We start from the raw sequence: 18,403 nt of genomic DNA on the forward strand, positions 1-18,403 counted from the left end.
CACACCAGCACCTTAGGAGGCTGAGGCAGGTGGATCATCTGAGGTCAGGAGTTCAAGACCAGCCTGGTCAAAGTGGTGAAACCCCATGGCTACTAAAAATACAAAAATTAGCTGGGCGCGGTGGTGCAGGCGTGTATTCCCAGCTACTTGGGAGGCTGAGGCAGGGGAATCGCTTGAACCTGGGAGGTGGTGGTTGCAGTGAGTGGAGGTCGCACCACTGCACTGCAGCTTGGTGATAAAGACTCTCACACAAAAAATAATAAAAATAAAATACAAAGTTTTAGAGCAGGAACAAAATTAAAAGTACATTTGGAAGAGGGCCAAGTGGGCGACTTGAGAGATTCAAGTGCACGGTTTGGCCTTCGACTTGGAATCTTCTAAGTTGGCATGCTTGGCGGGTGTGTGGGGTGGTTGCATCCCTTCTCCCGATTCTTCCCTTGGGGTGGCCTGCCTGTGTTTACTGAAGTGGTGTGCATGCTCACGAGGTGTTTTTCTCTTACCAGTTGAGTGTTCCCAGAGAGAACTCATATACCAGTTAAACTCCACCATTTTGTCTCTTAGTTCACATGCTTGAGCCTACTTGCCCAACTCCTGAGATCTAATTGGGAAGCTGATCACCAGTTTTGGGTTTTTCTATCTATTGGGGAGACTGCCTTTCTCTGGCGCTGGGTGAGATCAATTACTATTTTAGACAGCTTAACAGCCTCCTGACGATCACCTGATGGTCTTCTGATATTCCTAGGGTTGGAGGTGGGGCTCTCCTGCCCTGCTTATGTCTGCCGCTACCCACTGTAACAACACTGCCTCGCAGTCTCTGCATCAGGAGACCCACTGCGGCTTCTGGACAACACGAGATGAAACCCAGGTTGCCCAGGACCTTCTGCTTGTCAACCGGCCAGGAGTCGTGTGGCTGTCTCACTTGTGCCTCCTAAATCCCTTTCTGGGAAGGGGAGGTGGAGGGGTACTGGTATTGTCCTCATTTTACCAAACCTCACGCCTAGTTCCCTTTCCACCATCCCTGGGGCCTTCCAGAAGAATCTCTGTGCTTGGAGAAAGGAGTACACAGACTGAGGTTGGGTAAGGGATGCAAACATCCATTCATTCAACTATTTCTTGGGAAGTGGGGCTGCGCGGGACAGGGAGACCCGGGACACTGTCCTAACGGAAGCCAAGACCTGGGGAAGCCCAAGTTGGACTCAGTTAATTGTATTGCAATTGTAACTTCGTACTCCAGTGCTTTCAAGGGTTGCCGAGGAGGCAAGGAGGGAAGGAAGGGGCCACAGGTCTGTGGCTGTCGGGTTTGCTGTGCCAGTTTCCGCCGGATGGAGGCCGCGAGCATGGGAGAAAGGGCGCAGCGAGGATGGCAGGAACCGTGTAGCCGGCGGGCCTTGCTCCCCACCTCGGGTTTGCGCCCACCCCCTCTTCCTGGGGCTGCGCAGGCCTCACCTCGAAGGTACTTCTCAGGGGGAGGCTCGGAGGTGCGGCTGTTCACGTCGTTGGGCCTGCCATGGCTGCGGTTGCTAAGCCCTTTCGGACTCACAAGTCTCAGACAAGGAGATCAAAGCCCAGGTTGGGGCCGGCGGCCTAATCCGCCGCGGCTCCCGGGTCCCGGGAGGCCCCGGCACCGCGCGGACGACGACTGACAGCGGAGCCGATGCGTTCTCGAGCTGGCCCTGGCTCAGCGCCCCTGCGCCCGCTTTCGGAGCCAGGACTGTCCCGCAGAGCAGCCGGGCCACTGGCCCGGCCGGGAAGGTCACCTGTGCAACAAAGGCGGCCCAGGCAGCCCCAGGGTAATGCCCGGGGTGACCCCAGTGCAAAGGGGAGTCCTGGGGGAGAAGCAGCCTGAGGCACCCCGCCCCCAAATCCGGGGGCATTTATTTGAAATGTTAATGTTTTGGCCGGGCGCGGTGGCTCACGCCTGTAATCCCAGCACTTTGGGAGGCCGAGGCGGGCGGATCAAGAGGTCAGGAGATCGAGACCATCCTAACACAGTGAAACCCCGCCTCTACGAAAAATACAAAAAATTAGCCGGGCGTGGTGGCGGGTGCCTGTAGTCCCAGCTACTCGGGGGGCTGAGGCAGGAGAATGGCGTGAACCCAGGAGGCGGAGCTTGCAGTGAGCCGAGATCGCGCCACTGCACTCCAGCCTGGGCGACAGAGTGAGACTCCGTTTCAAAAAAAAAAAAAAGTTAACGTTTTGAGGCCTCCCCTCGGCCCAGATCCGTCTCCTAGAAAACGGGCAGAAGCCTCTGTGGGATTACTAAACAAATCGCCTCTGGCTCGGAGGCGAACCCAGTAAACATGTGTTGGTATAAGCTAGAAAGGCCAGTGTACACGGACGAACCGGGTAAATGATTACACAGCCCCGACCCCTCGCCTTAAAGTATCCTTGGTGCACCGATTCCAGGAGTTGAGGTTTTCCCGGGCCACAGACCCTTATTTGCGCGTGTCCTTTACACCCTCCACCCACGCGCAGGAACCGCGGAATCCAGGTCACAGGTCGGGGCGGGGAGGCCCGGGCGGGGCGGCTGCGGCGCAGCTCAGGCAGAGCCCAACCCTGGCCCCGCCCAGGCCGCAGGCCTCGCCCAGGTCCTGCTGGGCGGCAGCGCGGCCTGCACTCAGCCGCCGAAGTCTCCGCCACGCCTCGGGACGTCCTTGGATAGCCCGGACCACGCGGGGTCGGGTGTCCCTGGCCGGGAGGCTGCCGCGCCCGGGAAGGACACAGAGGGTGTCACAGCGGGAGCTTTTTAGAAACCTTGGCATGCGTTTCCCTGTTCACATTCGATAGTTGTCGAGTTATTGCCAAAATTATCTAGTCAGATCCTTTTCCCAACTGAGTTGCTGGCAATAGTAATCATACCCGCACACACTTTGGGTGCGCTGAGACTCTGCTGGGCGCTGTTCCAAGCTCTTCTCATGGATTAACCTGTGATAAGGCGACCAAAGTCAGTCACCTGGCTTCTTTCGAGAACTGGCAGGTCACCTGTCCTCCACTCATCTGGTGGGGTGAGAGTAAATTGGGGCGTGCTCCCCTTTTGGATATGGGGTCCAAGCTGCACAGACATGATTGCCAAGGGCCCGGGGCTCCTGTGTGCTGGAGAGGGGCTAGGTAGGGCATCAGGCACCGTCTTGATTCTGGAACATTTTTTAGGCCCCGCTACAGTTCTCCAACTTCAACATTCTCTAATCCACGAAATCCTCCAAGCTGCCTGAGCTTCCAAAAGCTTTCGCCTCAAGCTGGGAGAACCCAATAGAGTGATCATTTTTCAACCAAGGGAGCCAACATTCATACATAATGAAGCCAGTTACACAAAGGCCAGAATTCTTTCCCACTCTCCAGGGAGAGGCCCCTCAGCTCAGGGAATCTGCAGGGCTGCCCAAACAACCCAAACTATGGGCCAGGCTAGGGGCGCATCAGAGGAATGGGGGCAAGCCGGAGAGCTCCTTTGCCCACTCAGATGCTGGAGTTCCTCACACGAAGAAACCCCCACCAGGTTATTCCTGAGCACTTCTCAGAAAGCACAGTTCCTCCCTTTTCTTTGCCCCAAGGGCCAGTTGCAGAGCCCATGGCCCAGCCGTGGGACGCTGTGAAGGAAGGAAGAGCCGCTTATGGTGGAGGAGCTCCCTCCAGGCCCCAGCAATACATCTAGATGCTGTGAAGAACCAAGTGGGCAGGGCAAGAAGAGACATGGCCTGGTTAAGACAAGGCACGGTGACCTTGACTTCAACAACCTGGCCTGGTAGATGTCTGTCTGCCACCCTACCTTTGCTGCTCAGAAATACCTGATCTCTCCCCAGGCCAAAGCATCTCCACATACGGTTCCTCACTCCTCCTTGAACTTGGCTTCTTCCTCTAAACAGCTTTGAGTTCTCGATCTTGATCCTCACTCCTCCAGGCTTGAGCCTCTAGCTTGAAATGACAAGAGAAGGATGGGGTTCCTCCACCTGGCTTGATATTCAGGATCCAGGACAGCACATGCTTCATGCCCGGAACCTTTGGAGATAGTTTTGGTTTAAAACCCTGGCTCTGTCACATTAATCAGCTGGGTAACTTTAGGCAAGTCATTTACCATTGTACAGTATTCCTTAAGATTCCTATCAGAGAAGTGGTAGGATAATGCAGCTCTGTTAAGGAGATGAGACATCAATGACAATGTAAATAACAATGTAAATTACAATGCAGGGAAATCTGCACTGTGGCTGGCAAAGAATAGGGCTCTGTAAATGGTAGCCTTCTCCCTAGGTAAGAATAGAGCAACTCAGCACCTAGGAGGCTGCTTGCCTTTGTTCTTTTATTAAAAATTTTTTTTAGAGACAGGGCCTTGCTCTGTAACTCAGGTGGGAGTGCAGTGGCATGATCATAGCTCACTGTAACCTTGAACTCGTGGGTTCACGAGATCCTCCTGCCTCAGCCTCCTGAGTAGCTGGAGCTTGCCTTTGTTCTCACACTCTCTCCTGAGGCTCCACAGTATGGAGGTAGAGACCGTGACATCGGTAATGTTGCTGCCACCTCCACCTCCACTCAGCATGCCCTGGAAGTTAAATACTTGAAACTGTATGGCCATGGCATCCTCGCTTGGGCAAGCAGCATTCAGAGGCAGATTGGCTTTCAAAGCACGTGACACCCCAGAGGCTTCTCTCCTGACATCATTGTGGGCAAGCAGTCAGCAGTCAGTGAGCAGGGCCTCACTGCTGGGATCTTGTTCCTAACTGGGTGTCCTGCTGCCTCTCACCTAGGAGGTGAGCCCCAAGCAGATTTTCCCTGACATTTAATAGCCTTGTTCTGCTTCCACTGTTTACATCTCAAGGTTATTAATTATTCGCCCACTCATGGCTATCAGAATTCTTTTTCAACATTTCCAAGATTAATATATAGAATATATAGACCCCCCCTTTTTTTTTCTTTTTGAGATAGAATTTCACTCTTGTTGCCCAGGCTGGAGTACAGTGAAGCCATCTCTGCTCACTGCAACCTCTGTCTCCCAGGTTCAAGTGATTCTCCTGCCTCAGCCTCCCGAGTATCTGGAATTACAGGCGCCCGCCACCACACCCAGCTAATTTTTGTATTTTTAGTAGAGACAAGGTTTCGCCATGTTGGCCAGGATGGTCTCAAACTCCTGACCTCAGGTGATCTGCCCACCTTGGCCTCCCAAAGTGTTGGGATTACAGGTGTGAGCCACTGTGCCTGGCCCATATCCATCTTCTAAATTCTTACTAGAAAGAAGCACAAAAATGACCAAAACATATGTCTGCTTTGCTGTATCTTTTTATTTTTTTAAACCTTTTTTGAGATAGATAGGGTCTAGCTCTGTTGCCCAGGCTGGAGTGCAGTGGCACAATCATAGCTCACTGTAACCTTGAACTCGTGTGCTCAAGTGATCTCCCACTTCAGCGTCCCAAGTAGCCGGTGTTAACAGAAATATGTTAACGGTGGAGGTTGTCCATGTTCTTGGTGTCTTGAACAAAGAATTAGACAAAACGCACAAACAAAGCAAGGAAGGAATGAAGGGATTTATTGAAAATCAAAGTACACTCCACGGTGTGGGAGTCGGCCAGAGCATGAGGCTCAAAGACCCCATTACAGAATTTCTGGGCGTTTAAATACCCCCTAGAGGATTCCATTGGTTACTTCGGGTACACCCTATGTAAATGGAGAGGATGAAGTAAAGTTACAAAGTCATTTATGGCGTATGCCTTATGGAGAGGATATTTCCTGTTATAGCTTAAGTGTGAATTGGCCTTCTGTTCCCTGCCTCCAGACCCTATTTTCCTGCCTCACTGGGACTACAGGAACATGCCACCACACCTGGCTAATTTTTTTGTTTTGTTTTTTTTTGAGATGGAGTCTCACTCTGTTGCCCAGGCTGAAGTGCAGTGCCACGATCTCAGCTCACTGCAAGCTCTGTCTCCCAGGTTCAAGCGATTCTCCTGCCTCAGCCCTCTAAGTAGCTAAGACTATAGGCGTGCACTACCGTACCCAGCTAATTTTTTTGCATTTTTGTAGAGATGGGGTTTTACCATGTTGGTCAGTCTGGTCTTGAACTCCTGACCTCAAATGATCCACCTACTTCAGCCTCCCAAAGTGTGGGATTACAGGCATGAGCCACCGCACCTGGCCTAATTTTTTTGGAAACAGAGCCTCACTCTGTTGCCCAGGCTGGAGTGCAGTAGCGTGATCTCGGCTCACTGAAAGCTATGCCTCCCGGGTTCATGCAATTCTGCCTCAGCCTCCCGAGTAGCTGGGACTACAGGCGCCCACCAACACACCCAGCTAATTTTGTTTTTGTATTTTTAGTAGAGATGGGGTTTCACCGTGTTAGCCAGGATGGTCTCGATCTCCTGACCTCGTGATCCGTCCTCCTCGGCTTCCCAAAGTGCTGGGATTACAGGTGTAAGCCACCAGGCCTGGCTCTAATTTTTATATTTTTAGTAGAGACAGGGTCTCACTATGTTGACCAGGCTGGTCTGGAACTCCTGGCCTTAAGTGATCCTCCCAACTTGGCCTCCCAAAGTGCTGGGTTATAGGCATGAGCCATGGCACCTGGCCCGTTATCTTCTTTTAACATAGAACTGGTGGAACCAAGGACTAGAGGATGACTGATTCATTTACGGGAGAGTGTATGACTCCATAAGTATGAGGCTCCACAAGTGCAGAGGGAGAAGGAAGTTCTAGACAGAGGGGACTGCATGAGCTGGGCATGGAGTCAAGTAGTCTGGCCCAGCTAGTCAGGAAAGGAGGCAAAGAGAGGTATGGCAGGGTGGAACATGACCATAAATGCCAGTGCAAATTACTTATGCCTATGGGATATGAACTTATTTCCCACAGATGGTGGGGAGCAAAATTTTTTTTTTTTTTTAGGAGAGGGAAGTGATTTCTCAAATGTATGTTTTAGAAATATCATTCTGGGGGCTGTGCAAGAAGAGTACATTCATTTTTAAAAAATAGACTTTTTTAGAACAATTTTACGTTCATAGAAAAACTGTGCACATAGTACAGAGTTCTCATATACCTCCCTCCCCAACCCCCTTCCCCAGTTTCCTCTATTATTTATTGTTTTTGAGACGGAGTCTTGCACTGTCGCCCAGGTTGGAGTGCAGTGGCACTATCTTAGTTCACTGCAACCTCCGCCTCCCAGGTTCAAGTGATTCTCCCACCTCAACCTCCCAAGTAGCTGGGACTAGAGCCACATGCTACCATGCCCAGCTAATTTTTTGCATTTTTAGTAGAGATGGGATTTCGCCATGTTGGCCAGGCTGGTCTCAAACTCCTGACCTCAAGTGATCCACCTGCCTTAGCCTCCCAAAGTGCTGGGATTACAGGTGTGAGCCACCATGCCTGGCCAGTTTCCTCTGTTATTAAAGTCTTGCATTAGTGTGGTATATCTGTTAAAATATTGATACATCATTAACTTAATTTACATCAGAATTCATTCTTTGTGTTGTATAGTTCTATGGGTTTTGACAAATTTATAATGCCATATATCCACTGATATAGTATTACAGCTTTTTTTTTTTTTTTTTTTTTTTGAGATAGAGTCTCACTCTGTTGCCTAGGCTGGAACACAGTAGTGTGATCTCAGCTAACTGCAACCTCCAACTCCCAGATTCAAGCAATTCTCCTGCCTCAGCCTCCCAAGTAGCTGGGATTACAGGTATGCACCACCATACCTAATTTTTGTATTTTTAGTAGAGACGGAGTTTCACTATGTTGGCCAGGCTGGTCTCGAACTCCTGACCTCAGGTGATCCGCCCACTTCGGCTTCCCAAAGTGCTGGGATTACAGGAATGAGCCAGTGTGCCTGGAGTATTACAGAATTCTTTCACCACTCCACAAGTCCCCTGTGCTTCAGGTATCCATCTCTCTTCTCCCCTCCTGAACCCCTAGCAACCACTGATCTTTTCACTCTCTCCATCGTTTTGCCTTTTCCAGACATCATATACAGTAGTTAGAATCATATAGTATGTAGTCTTTTTAGATTGGCTTTTTTCATTCAGCAATATACATTTAAGCCTTCATATCTTTTCATAGCCTGATAGCTCATTTCTTTTGGTAAATTCATTTTTAATATTTTTCTTTAACAAATATTTACTCAGCTTTTTTTTTTTTTTTTTTTTTGAGACAGGGACTGTCACCTGGGCTAGAATGCAGTGGCACAATCACGGCTCATTGCAGCCTCAATCTCCCAGGCTCAAGCGACCTTCCCACCTCAGCCTCCTGAGTAGCTGAGACTACAGGCATGTGCCAACACACCTGGCTAATTTTTGTAGTTTTTGTAGAGACAGGGTCTCACCATGTTGCCCAGGCTGGTCTTGAACTCATGGGCTCAAGCCACCCACCTTGCCTCAGACTCCCAAGGTGCTGGGATTACAGGCATAAGCTACTGTGCCCAGCTACTGAGCTTTGATATCAGTGCTGGCAATATAAATATAATGCAAGTCACAAAGGTAACTTAATGTTTTCTAGTACCCACATTAAATAAAGGTAAAAAGAAACAGGTGATATTAACTTTAATAACATATTCTATTTAACTTGATATAAAAAAATCATTTCAACATTTAATCAGTGTAAAAAGTATCGGCCGGGTGCGGTGGCTCACGCCTGTAATCCCAGCACTTTGGGAGGCCGAGGCGGGTGGATCACGAGATCAGGAGATCGAGACCATCCTGGTGAACACAGTGAAACCCCGTCTCTACTAAAAATACAAAAAAATTAGCCGGGCATGGTGGCAGGTGCCTGTAGTCCCAGCTACTCAGGAGGCTGAGGCAGGAGAATGGCGTGAACCCGGGAGGCGGAGCTTGCAGTGAGCCGAGATCACGCCACAGCACTCCAGCCTGGGCAACAGAGCGAGACTCCGTCTCAAAAAAAAAAAAAAAAGTATCGAGATATTTTATTTTCTTTTTTTGTAGGAAGCCTTTGAAATCCAGTGTGTGTTCTACATTGTCAGCACTTCTTAACTTGGACTAGCTATATTTCAAGTGCTCAGTGAACACACAGCTCGTGGCTACCACACTGGACTGTGCAGCCTGTTCTGGGTGCTGAGCATACAGCAGAGAGCAGGACAAGGTCTCTGCCTTTACACAGTTGACATTCTAACATGGAAGACAGATAATAAAGAACTAGGCCGGGCGCGGTGGCTCACGCCTGTAATCCCAGCACTTTGGGGGACCGAGATGGCGGATCGTTTGAAGTCAGGAGTTCAAGAGGAGCCTGGCCAACATGGTGAAATCGTCTCTACTAAAAATAGAAAAATTAGCCGGGTGGTAGTGGCACATGCCTGTAATCCCAGCTACTCAGGAGACTGAGGCAGGAGAATCACTTGAGCCTGGGAAGCAGAGGTTGCGGTGAGCTGAGATTGTGCCACTGCACTCCGGTCTGGGCGACAGAGTGAGACCCTGTCTCAAAAACAAACAACAAACAGACAAACAAACAAAAGTAAGCAGGCTGGGTGTGGTGGCTCACAACTGCAATTCCAGCACTTTGGGAGGCCCAGGTGAGAGGATTGCTTGAGGCCTGGAGTTCAAGACCAGCCTGGGCAATGTAGTGAGACCCCATCTCTAAAAAAAAATAAACACTCATTTTTTGAATGTTTCCCTGGGCGTCACCCTTGCCTGTAGTCCCAGTTACTCAGGAGGTTGAGCCTGGGAAGGCAAGGCTGCAGTGAGCCGTGTGTATGTGTACCACTGCACTCCAGCCTAGGTGACAGAGGGAGACCTTACCTGAAAAAAAAAAAAAAAAAATTTTGGGAGATTGGTGTTAATAATACACCAGTGTTATGATAGAGACTGGGAAGCTGCTTCAGATTGCCTAGGTAGTCAGGAAAGGCTTTTGGAGGCTGAGACCCCAAAAAAGGAGGCATTATCACTGGGAAAATCACTAGTTGTTATCAATTATCTATTGTCACAATGCTGTATAACAAACCACTCTAAAATTCAGAAGCTTAACATAATAAGTAGCTATTATTACTCACAGGCCTACAGGTCATCAGGACAGTTCTAGTCCCAGGTGAGCTCACATCTACATCTTTGGGTGGCTGCAGGTCAGGTGGGTGGCCATGCTGCTCCTGGCTGGGCTTACATGTTTGGGGTCTGCTGGCTATTCACAGGTCAGGGAAGACTTCAGCTCTTTTCCATGTGGCTTCTCATCTTCCATCAAACTAGCCCAGACCTGTTCTCATGGCAGAAGCAGGGATCCCAAAGAGAATGTGGAAGTGTTTAAGGTTTCTTAAGGCTCAGGCTCAGAACTTTATCACTCTGTCATTTTCTTTAGGCCAAGGTGAGTTAAAATCCAGCTGAGATTCTGGGAGGAGCTGCCAAGTCACATTGCAAAAGGTGTGGCTACAGGGAGGAGTGAGTGGAAAATTCAGGCAATTTTTGTAATTTATCTCCCATATTACTTTAAAAGCTTTCAGTTCTACCAGGAAGAGATAGCAATTCTAACTTGTACAGTATGTGCCCAATAAAATAGCCTCAAAATGCAGAAAGAAAAATAGAACTACCGGGAGAAATGAAAAAGATTACTCTTATAGTGGGAGTTTTTCATGCATGTTTTGCCATTATAGTTCAAGCAGACAAAAGAAATTATTAAAGATATAGAAGAGTTGAACACAACTTATTTATTATTATTTTTGAGAAAAAGTTTTGCTCTTGTTGCCCAGGCTGGAGTGCAATGGTGTGATCTTGGCTCACTGCAACCTCCACCTCCTGGGTTCAAGTGATCCTCCTGCCTCAGCCTCCCAAGTAGCTGGGATTACAGGTGCCTGCCACCTGCCTGGCTAATTTTTGTATTTTTAGTAGAGATGGGGTTTCATTATGTTGGCCAGGCTGGTCTTGAACTCCTGACCTCAGATGATCCGCCTGCTTTGGCCTCCCAAAGTGCTGAGATTACAGGTGTAAGCTGAACATAATTTTTCTTTTTTTTTTTTTGAGACGGAGTCTCGCTGTGTTGCCCAGGCTGGAGTCCAGTGGCGTGATCTCGGCTCACTGCAAGCTCCGCCTCCTGGGTTCATGCCATACTCTTGCCTCAGCCTCCTGAGTAGCTGGGACTACAGGTGCCCGCCACCATGCCCAGATAATTTTTTTGTATTTTTAGTAGAGATGGGGTTTCACCGTGTTAGCCAGGATGGTCTCGATCTCCTGACCTCGTGATCCGCCGGCCTCGGCCTCCCAAAGTGCTGGGATTACAGGCGTGAGCCACCGTGCCTGGCCGCTCAACACAATTTAAAGCTTCAATTAATCCAGGTATTCAGTCAACAAATATTTATAGCACACTTTGTGTGTGAGGCACTATTCTAGGTGTGCTTGGCATATAAAATGAACAAAAGTCAGCCATCCTCGTCTTCATGGAGTTTATATTCTCGTGAAACGAAATAGATAATAAACAAGTTCATACACAAAGCAAACGTAATGACTATGTTATGGAGAAAAGCAGAAGGGAAAAGGAGATACAGGGTGCTGGATGACCTTAAATAGCATGGCCAAGGAAAACACTACTGAGAAAGAGACACTTGAGCAAAGACCTGAAAGCATGTAGGGAATGAGTCGTGTGTGTCTCTTGAGGACTAACAGAGGGAACAAGTACGAAGAGGGCCCGCAGGCAGGAGCTGGTTTGGCATGTTCTAGTAGTAGACAGAGGCAGGCCCGGCAAGGTGGGAAGGGTTAGGAGTACTCAGGGGCCAGATCATCTGGGGCCTTTTCACCGTTAAGAACTTTGGATTTTAGTATTACAGGAGGACCCTTCAGGGTGTTTGACTAGGGGGATATCATACAGTATTAGGGGTGAGGATCCTGAATAAAAAAGGGCTGTTTCCAGGACAAGGGTCAGGAAGCCAGACTTCTTTGAGGTTGCTCGTACCGGTCCTTGTCAGGCAATGTGCTCCTAATTTCCTTTGCTTTGTGTTTCATCTACCTAGACAGCAGTGTATTCCCCAGAGGATGTCAGTATCTCCAGAGAACATATTCCAATTAACCTGGGAAATATGATAATTGGGATTATAAGAGTACTAATTTTCTCAATTCGCAGAATGAAAACCTATCCAAAGCAAGAACAAAAGGTCTCCAGAAAGCACTCCCCTCCCCATTGTGAAAACCCAGTTAACATTTTATTAGAGCTACCAGGTTATGTGAAACTGTTGATAGTTTTATCACTTTCCTTTCAAGATACAGGCAGGGGCAGTGGCTCATGCCTATAATTCCAGCACTTTGGGAGGCCAAGATAGGTGGATGGCTTGAGCCCAGAAGTTCAAGACCAGCCTGGGCAACAAGGTGAAACCCTATCTCTACCAAAAATACAAAAATTAGTGAGGCATGGTAGCATGGACATGTAGTCCCAGCTACTTGGGAGGCTGAGGTGGGAGGATGGCTTGAACCCTGGAGGTGGAGGTTGCAGTGATTGGAGATCACGCCACTACACTCCAGCCTGGGCGACAGAGCGAGACTCTGTCACCAAAAAAAAAAAAAAAAAAAAATGTGGCCAGGCATGGTAGCTCACACCTGTAATCCCAGCATTTTGGGAGGCTGAGCCGGGCGGATCACAAGGTCAGGAGATGGAAACCATCCTGGCCAACATGTGAAACACCGTCTCTACCAAAATACAAAAAATGAGCTGGGTGTGGTGGTGCGCACCTGTAGTCCCAGCTACTGGGTAGGCTGAGGCAGAGGAATTGCTTGAACCCGGGAGGCAGAGTTGCAGTGAGCCGAGATCGCGCCATTGCACTCCAGCCTGGTGACAGAGCGAGACTCCATCTAAAAAAAAAAAAAATATATATATATATGTATATAATTTTACTTGAAAGAAGGAAATAAATGGGTGCTTCTATTCAACAAATATTTATTGAGCACCTACTCTTGTGCCAGGCAGTCTTCTAGGTGCTAGGGTTGTAGCAGAAAACAAGACAGGCAGAGATCCCTGCCTTCAGAGGGAGCATATTTAAGATAAACATGCAAAACGCCTGATATGTTAGATGGGAAGATAAATGCCCTTAAGGAAAGTAAAGCAGGGACAGTGACATTTACGAGTGAGGATATTGCAACAATTTAAAATAGGTTGGTCAGGGGAGATTCATTGAAAAGTCCCATCTGAGTGAAAACCTAGAGGAGAGAATTGAAGCAGGCTGGTATCTGGGGGAGTTGTGGGCAGAGGGAATAGCAAATACAAAGGCCCTAAGGTGGGGAAACAGCAAGGAGTCAGGTGTGGGCAGAGCAGAAAGTTGGGGCTGCATGAGCAAAGGGCAGGGCCTGGCCCACATCTCGTAGAGCTTTGTAATATAACCACCACATGCAAGTGTACAATTTAACATTTTATTCCACATCCGATGGCAAAGAAAAATTGACTGCTACCAATATGGTAGTTTCTGACCTGTAGTTCCCTAAATAGAATTCTATAAGTTGTAATACACTTTACTACACATTATCAGAAAAAGACTAAAAGTTCTATTTAGTAACTCCAATTCTGACAGTTCTCATGTCTGGGCTAGAACAAGGGCATGGCAATGGCAGAACAGATGTCTTCTATTTTCTTTGTAGGATTTTCTTTTTTCAGAGGAAAGTACAGGTATGGGCCCACTCAAGTGGAGCTCCAGGTTAGGGGGTTCTGTCCTCACCCAGGCAGCACACAGGAGGGCAGAGGCCCCTCCTAAGGGTACTACAAACTTGGCTCCGATCCATGATTTCAGTTTCTGACAAACAACATTCAGTGGGGGAAAGAAAATCAGGTATCTGAGAGCTTGCACACAGGCATTCTAGCAAAACCAAAAGCACCTACTGGCTACTTGATGTTAGTGTGAAGATTCTCATGAAATGGAGACAACCGCTCTAGGGGTTGAGGGTGGCCAGGGGGATGGGCAGAGGGTGGAGCCTGAGCTGAGAGAACTAAGAAAACAAAAACAATACAACAAAAAGCTGTTCAGCCATGCGTTACCCACACTGGAGTCCTGTTTGCTCATTCTGGTGTGGCACCCATGGCCCTGGTAAGGGAATGAGGGAACTTCAGGGCATTTGCCTGCCTCAGTGGAAGCAGGGAGGTAAGGGGTTAAGGTGGTGGTACAGCCTGCAGGGCCAGGAGTCTGAACTCCCTCCAGGAGGGGCCGGAGGGGTGTCTTTAGTGTGAGCCACACAAGGGTACAGAGCCCAGAAGAGCTCTGCTTAATATTCATATACTAAGCTTCCACAGACTAAATACACACACACACACACACACACACACACACACACACACACACACTTGTTTACTTCTCAAATCATGTACCACTTTCTACCAGATTCAAGAACACCAACAAGTACTAACGGGTATCCAACCGTTAAGAAAAAGTTTGACTCCCTCATTAGTTGCAACATACAAGTCTTCCCATTTCCTTACTTGTAAGATAGAGTAACAGACCAGGCGGCAGACAAGGCTCCTGAACAGCCTATGCATCTTACCTGATGTATAGGAGGTTCTTAATCATCTCCCTTCCTCTCCCTCATCCTAACGAAAAATACTAGATTGCTGTCAAATGCTATGGGTATACTTTAAATCAGTGCTTGTCAAACTTTAATGTGCGGCCCAATCAGCTGGGGGATTCCTGTTAAAATGCAGGTTCTGATTCAGTGGAGGTGGGGTGAGGATAGGAATTACGCGTTCCTTACAGGCTTCCAGGTGATGCTACACTGCTGATGGGGGATCATTCTTTGAGTGGCAAGAATTTGACACTACTAAGTTTCATTACTTAACACAACCATCACACAAAAGCCCTCAAAAGGCACCAGTCTAAACAAAAAGCCCTTCCACTTCAGCTTCATGCAGGCACTGACCCTGCCAAATGTCCAGCACTAGAGAGGCCAGGCATAATAGACATATCCTTTGGTCTTGGGAGGATCACAACACCCTCCTACGGGAAGGTCTTGCAATTGTCTCCTCACCTCTTCTGGCTTTTTGATCTTACCTTTTGCCTCTGATGATAATTACCCTTTAATTACCACCCACCACCTTGTCATCTAAATAATTATAGTAAGTGCAGCCTGCACCTCTGCCAGAAGATCTTTAAACAAAATGATAAAAACAAGTTCCTACAACTGCCAATTAAAAAAAAGAGACAAAACTGACCCAAATAAAACAGTCATGTGCATCCCACCCACATTGGAAGACATGGACTTGTTATTCATATAAACTATAGAAGAAGTTGATTTATTTTGAAACAAGAAAAAATACTGATTCAGTATTTAGGAAATTGTAAATGTCAGAATATAAATTCTGCAGTCAGGTAGGCAAAACAATCCAACCACACTAAAATCCACCTTAAATTCCTCTTGGGAAGAGCTGCAGGGTCTCTGAACTATTTTTCCTTTATTTGGAGTTTCCCCGATTATACCGGAGGGAGCTGGATAACTTCTGTGTGCATTAAAAGCAAATTATCCATTTGTGGGAGAAGGGCGGGCTTCTCACTGAAAGCAATTAGTTGTTTTCTAATTTCCCAGGTGGGTCTCCATTAACCGCCTAACAAACACCAAGGCTGTTCGAGTCCGACGAATCATGCACCTCTCTTACGGGGAACTGGTTGCGCTACTCTTTAGAACGCGGTTTTCCCATGGTAGCCTTAAAAAAAACTTACCAATTTTCTGAATTAGGTAACACATTGAATGGGAAAAACCTAAGAGCACAGAAAGGCGTACAGCGAAAAATTAAGACTCCTTCCTCCTGTCATCCGCCACCTCACTGTCCTCCCTAGAGGCAATCATTGGTTCACTTCTTTAAACTTTTTATTATGGAAAATTTCAGATACACAAGAGACTGTATGATGAGCGCATATGCTCGCATCACGCAGCTTCAACGATGAAAAACGTTCTGCCAGCTTGTTTTATTCCTCTCCCCCAGTTTTCATAGGCGTATTTTACAGTCCTGACACCAGATCACTCTACCTGTCAACACATCAGTAGGTCTTAAAAAAAAAACAAAACAAAACCATAACCACATTACCGTTACCACACCCAACAAAGTTAATGATAATTGCTCAATACCATCCAATATTCTCGGGGCCACTTTCAATCGGTGAGGGGCAGACGGAGTTAGAGGAAGGACTGCAGAGCTGGAGGGGCGCGAAAAAGCGAGGGGCGACGCTGCTCGCGGCCTCGGGTGTCCGGCGCCTCGCGGTCCCCGCCATCGTCACCTATGCCGGGCCAGGACCGACCAGGCCAGGTCGAGAGCGGCTCTGGACCACGCGCTCCCTGCCTCCCAGCTCCCAGGCGGCGGCCTCCGCAGGCCCGGCACAGCTGCACAGCCCGCGGTCCCCAGGCACCGGCGGGTCCCTGGAGGGGAAGCGATTGATACAGCTGCCTGCACTGCGCCACCCGCCCGGCTGCCCATCTCCGTGGCACCTGCGTCTCCTGGCTGGGCCGGGAGCTAGAACTGGCTGTCGAGACCGGGAGGGCCAGGCCAGTCGCCCGCTCCCGCTCCCGCGCCTGGTCCTCGGCCAGCGACCTCGCGGACCTGGACTACAACTCCCGTCGGGCTCCGCGGCCGGGCCAATGGCGGGCGCCGGCGCATGCGGGGCGTAGCGCCTGCGCGGCGGTTTGAGTAAGCGGCTGCGCGATTGGCTGCGGGGTCGGGCGGCCGCGCGGGGACTGTGGGAAGCGGAGTGACGGAGCGAGCGGCTGTTGGAGGAAGGAGGTGGGGGCCGGGAGCGCAAATGGCGTTGAGATGGTTCAGGGCCCTGTTCAAACTCCAGCGCTGACCATTCACCGGCGGAAGCGGCGGCGCAGGAGGCGGCGGCGGCCCAGCAGGGGCACGCAGCGGGCTCTGTTACCAGCTCCGGCAGTGGCGGCCAGCGAGAGCTAGGCCCGGGCCCGGCCGGCGGCGCTCGAGGCGGGGAGGGAAGTTGCGGGGCCGCCGCTCCTCCCCCCCCACACCGGGCTTCCTATTTACCGAAAGCAGAGCCCCTCGCCTCTCTCGGCTCTCACCTGCCGGCCCTGCTCTCCCGCGCGAGGGTTCCGCGCCCGCCCGCGGGCCGTAGGGAGCGGGAGAGGCGGAGGCGGCCCGTGGCCAAAGCACCCGCCAGGCTCCGAGGGTAAGTGAAGTGTCGGGCGGCCGCCTAGGCCGGGAGGGAGCCGGGAGGGTGGGGGAGGCAGAGGCTGGGAGCGGGCGGTGGAAGTCTCACTGCCTCGCCCACCGGGCCGCTGAGGAAGTTGGGCAGGGGAATGACCTGAAGAACTCTCTTTTTCCCCTTTTATTTTCCTTTTTCGGAGTTCTTTTTCGGGCGACTGCTGATTGACTTAGCTCCCCAAACCGAGTCAAGGGTGTTGATTTCAGCCCCGAGTCCTTTCCCGTGGTTTCATCCGCCCCTGGCCGCCACTGGGGCCTTGCACTGCCTTAAGGATTCGGTGGCAGAGGCTTCCGGGGCGTCGAAAGTGACCTCCCTTTCCTGGGCGGCGCGGGTTGGGAGGAGAAAAGTTGCATTGAGTGTCCAGTCCGAGGGGTCCATCGCGCGCACTTCCCGTGGCGCCCCGGCTGTCCCCAGCTGAGGATTTCTGGGTAGTCAGGTTTGTCCCGTCCGCTTTCCATCTTTAATGGAAGCCCTTAAAGCCTTTGGGGACCGGGAAGGCGCTAGATTAGGGTGGGAGTGAAGTATAAAGGCTTTTTTTTTTTTTTTTTTTTTTAAATCACAGCGCACTTGTCTCAAAATTCGACCTGATTTTGGGCTAGGGCAAAAGCCCAACGACCGAAAAGACTTAGTCCTCAATCATTCTTTCCTTTTTAGTTAGGACAGTCTTTGGAGTTTAAAGGTTGAGCAAGATTGTGTACTTGAAACACTTAAAATTTAACTTCAAAGACGTCTGCACACTTATTTTGGAATCTATAGTGCTTTACGCTTAGATAATGCCATTGCAACAGTCTGCAGACTTAAAGACATTTTATTGTGGGAAACGATAAAGGCAATCAGGAGGAGATATTATATAATGAACTCCTCTGTACCCATCGCTTGGATTCAGCAGTGACTATTAAACAAATTTATTTCATCTATACACTTCTCATTCCTTAATGTTGGAAAATCGCTGACGTTATTTCATCAGTATTTCACTATGTATTTGTAAAAGACGTGGTCTTTTGGCACAAAATTATTATTATCATTATTATTATTGTTATTTTGAGACGGAGTTTCGCCGTTGTTGCCCAGGCTGGAGTGCAGTGGCGCGATCTCAGCTCACCGCAACCTCCGCCTGGGGTTCAATTGATTCTCCTGCCCCAGCCTCCCGAGTAGCTGGGATTACAGGCATGCGCCACCACGCCCGGCTAATTTTCTATTTTTAGTAGAAACGCGGTTTCTCCATGTTGGTTAGGCTGGTCTCGAACTCCTGGCCTCAGGTGATCTGCCCGTCTCGGCTTCCCAGAGTGCTGGAATTACAGGCGTGAGCTGCCGCGCCCAGCCAGCACAAAA

At 49.5% G+C, this 18,403-nt stretch overlaps 2 protein-coding genes across 3 annotated transcripts in view; one reads left to right on the forward strand and one right to left on the reverse strand.

The window, feature by feature from the left end:
- Positions 1-13,281: 13,281 nt before the first annotated feature.
- Positions 13,282-17,449, reverse strand: LOC129045037 (uncharacterized). Its single transcript, XM_054503319.2, has 3 exons — positions 17,321-17,449; positions 15,990-16,885; positions 13,282-15,890 (listed from the first exon to the last, which is right to left on the reverse strand). Exons 1-2 carry the CDS (start codon positions 17,447-17,449, stop codon positions 16,139-16,141), a joined length of 876 nt encoding a protein of 291 aa, XP_054359294.1. The 3' UTR covers positions 13,282-15,890; positions 15,990-16,138.
- The window catches only part of WAPL (WAPL cohesin release factor), an 88,010-nt gene continuing 86,460 nt past the window's right edge, over positions 16,854-18,403 (forward strand). For both annotated transcript variants that reach the window (XM_054503870.2, XM_054503871.2), the window contains exon 1: positions 16,854-17,035. The gene's annotated coding sequence lies outside the window, so the exon portion shown is untranslated. The remainder of the gene's footprint in view (positions 17,036-18,403) is intronic.

This window comes from Pongo pygmaeus, chromosome 8 (assembly GCF_028885625.2).
Source record: "Pongo pygmaeus isolate AG05252 chromosome 8, NHGRI_mPonPyg2-v2.0_pri, whole genome shotgun sequence".
Taxonomy (NCBI): Eukaryota; Metazoa; Chordata; class Mammalia; order Primates; family Hominidae; genus Pongo; species Pongo pygmaeus.

Excerpts from the sequence above, each read along its gene's own strand:
- LOC129045037 (XM_054503319.2), bottom strand. The coding sequence starts at position 17,449 with ATGGACCCCTCGGACTGGACACTCAATGCAACTTTTCTCCTCCCAACC. Across the intron at positions 16,886-17,320 it reads TAAGGCAGTGCAAGGCCCCA|GAAGCCCGGTGTGGGGGGGG; the intron begins GTGGCGGCCAGG and ends TTCGGTAAATAG.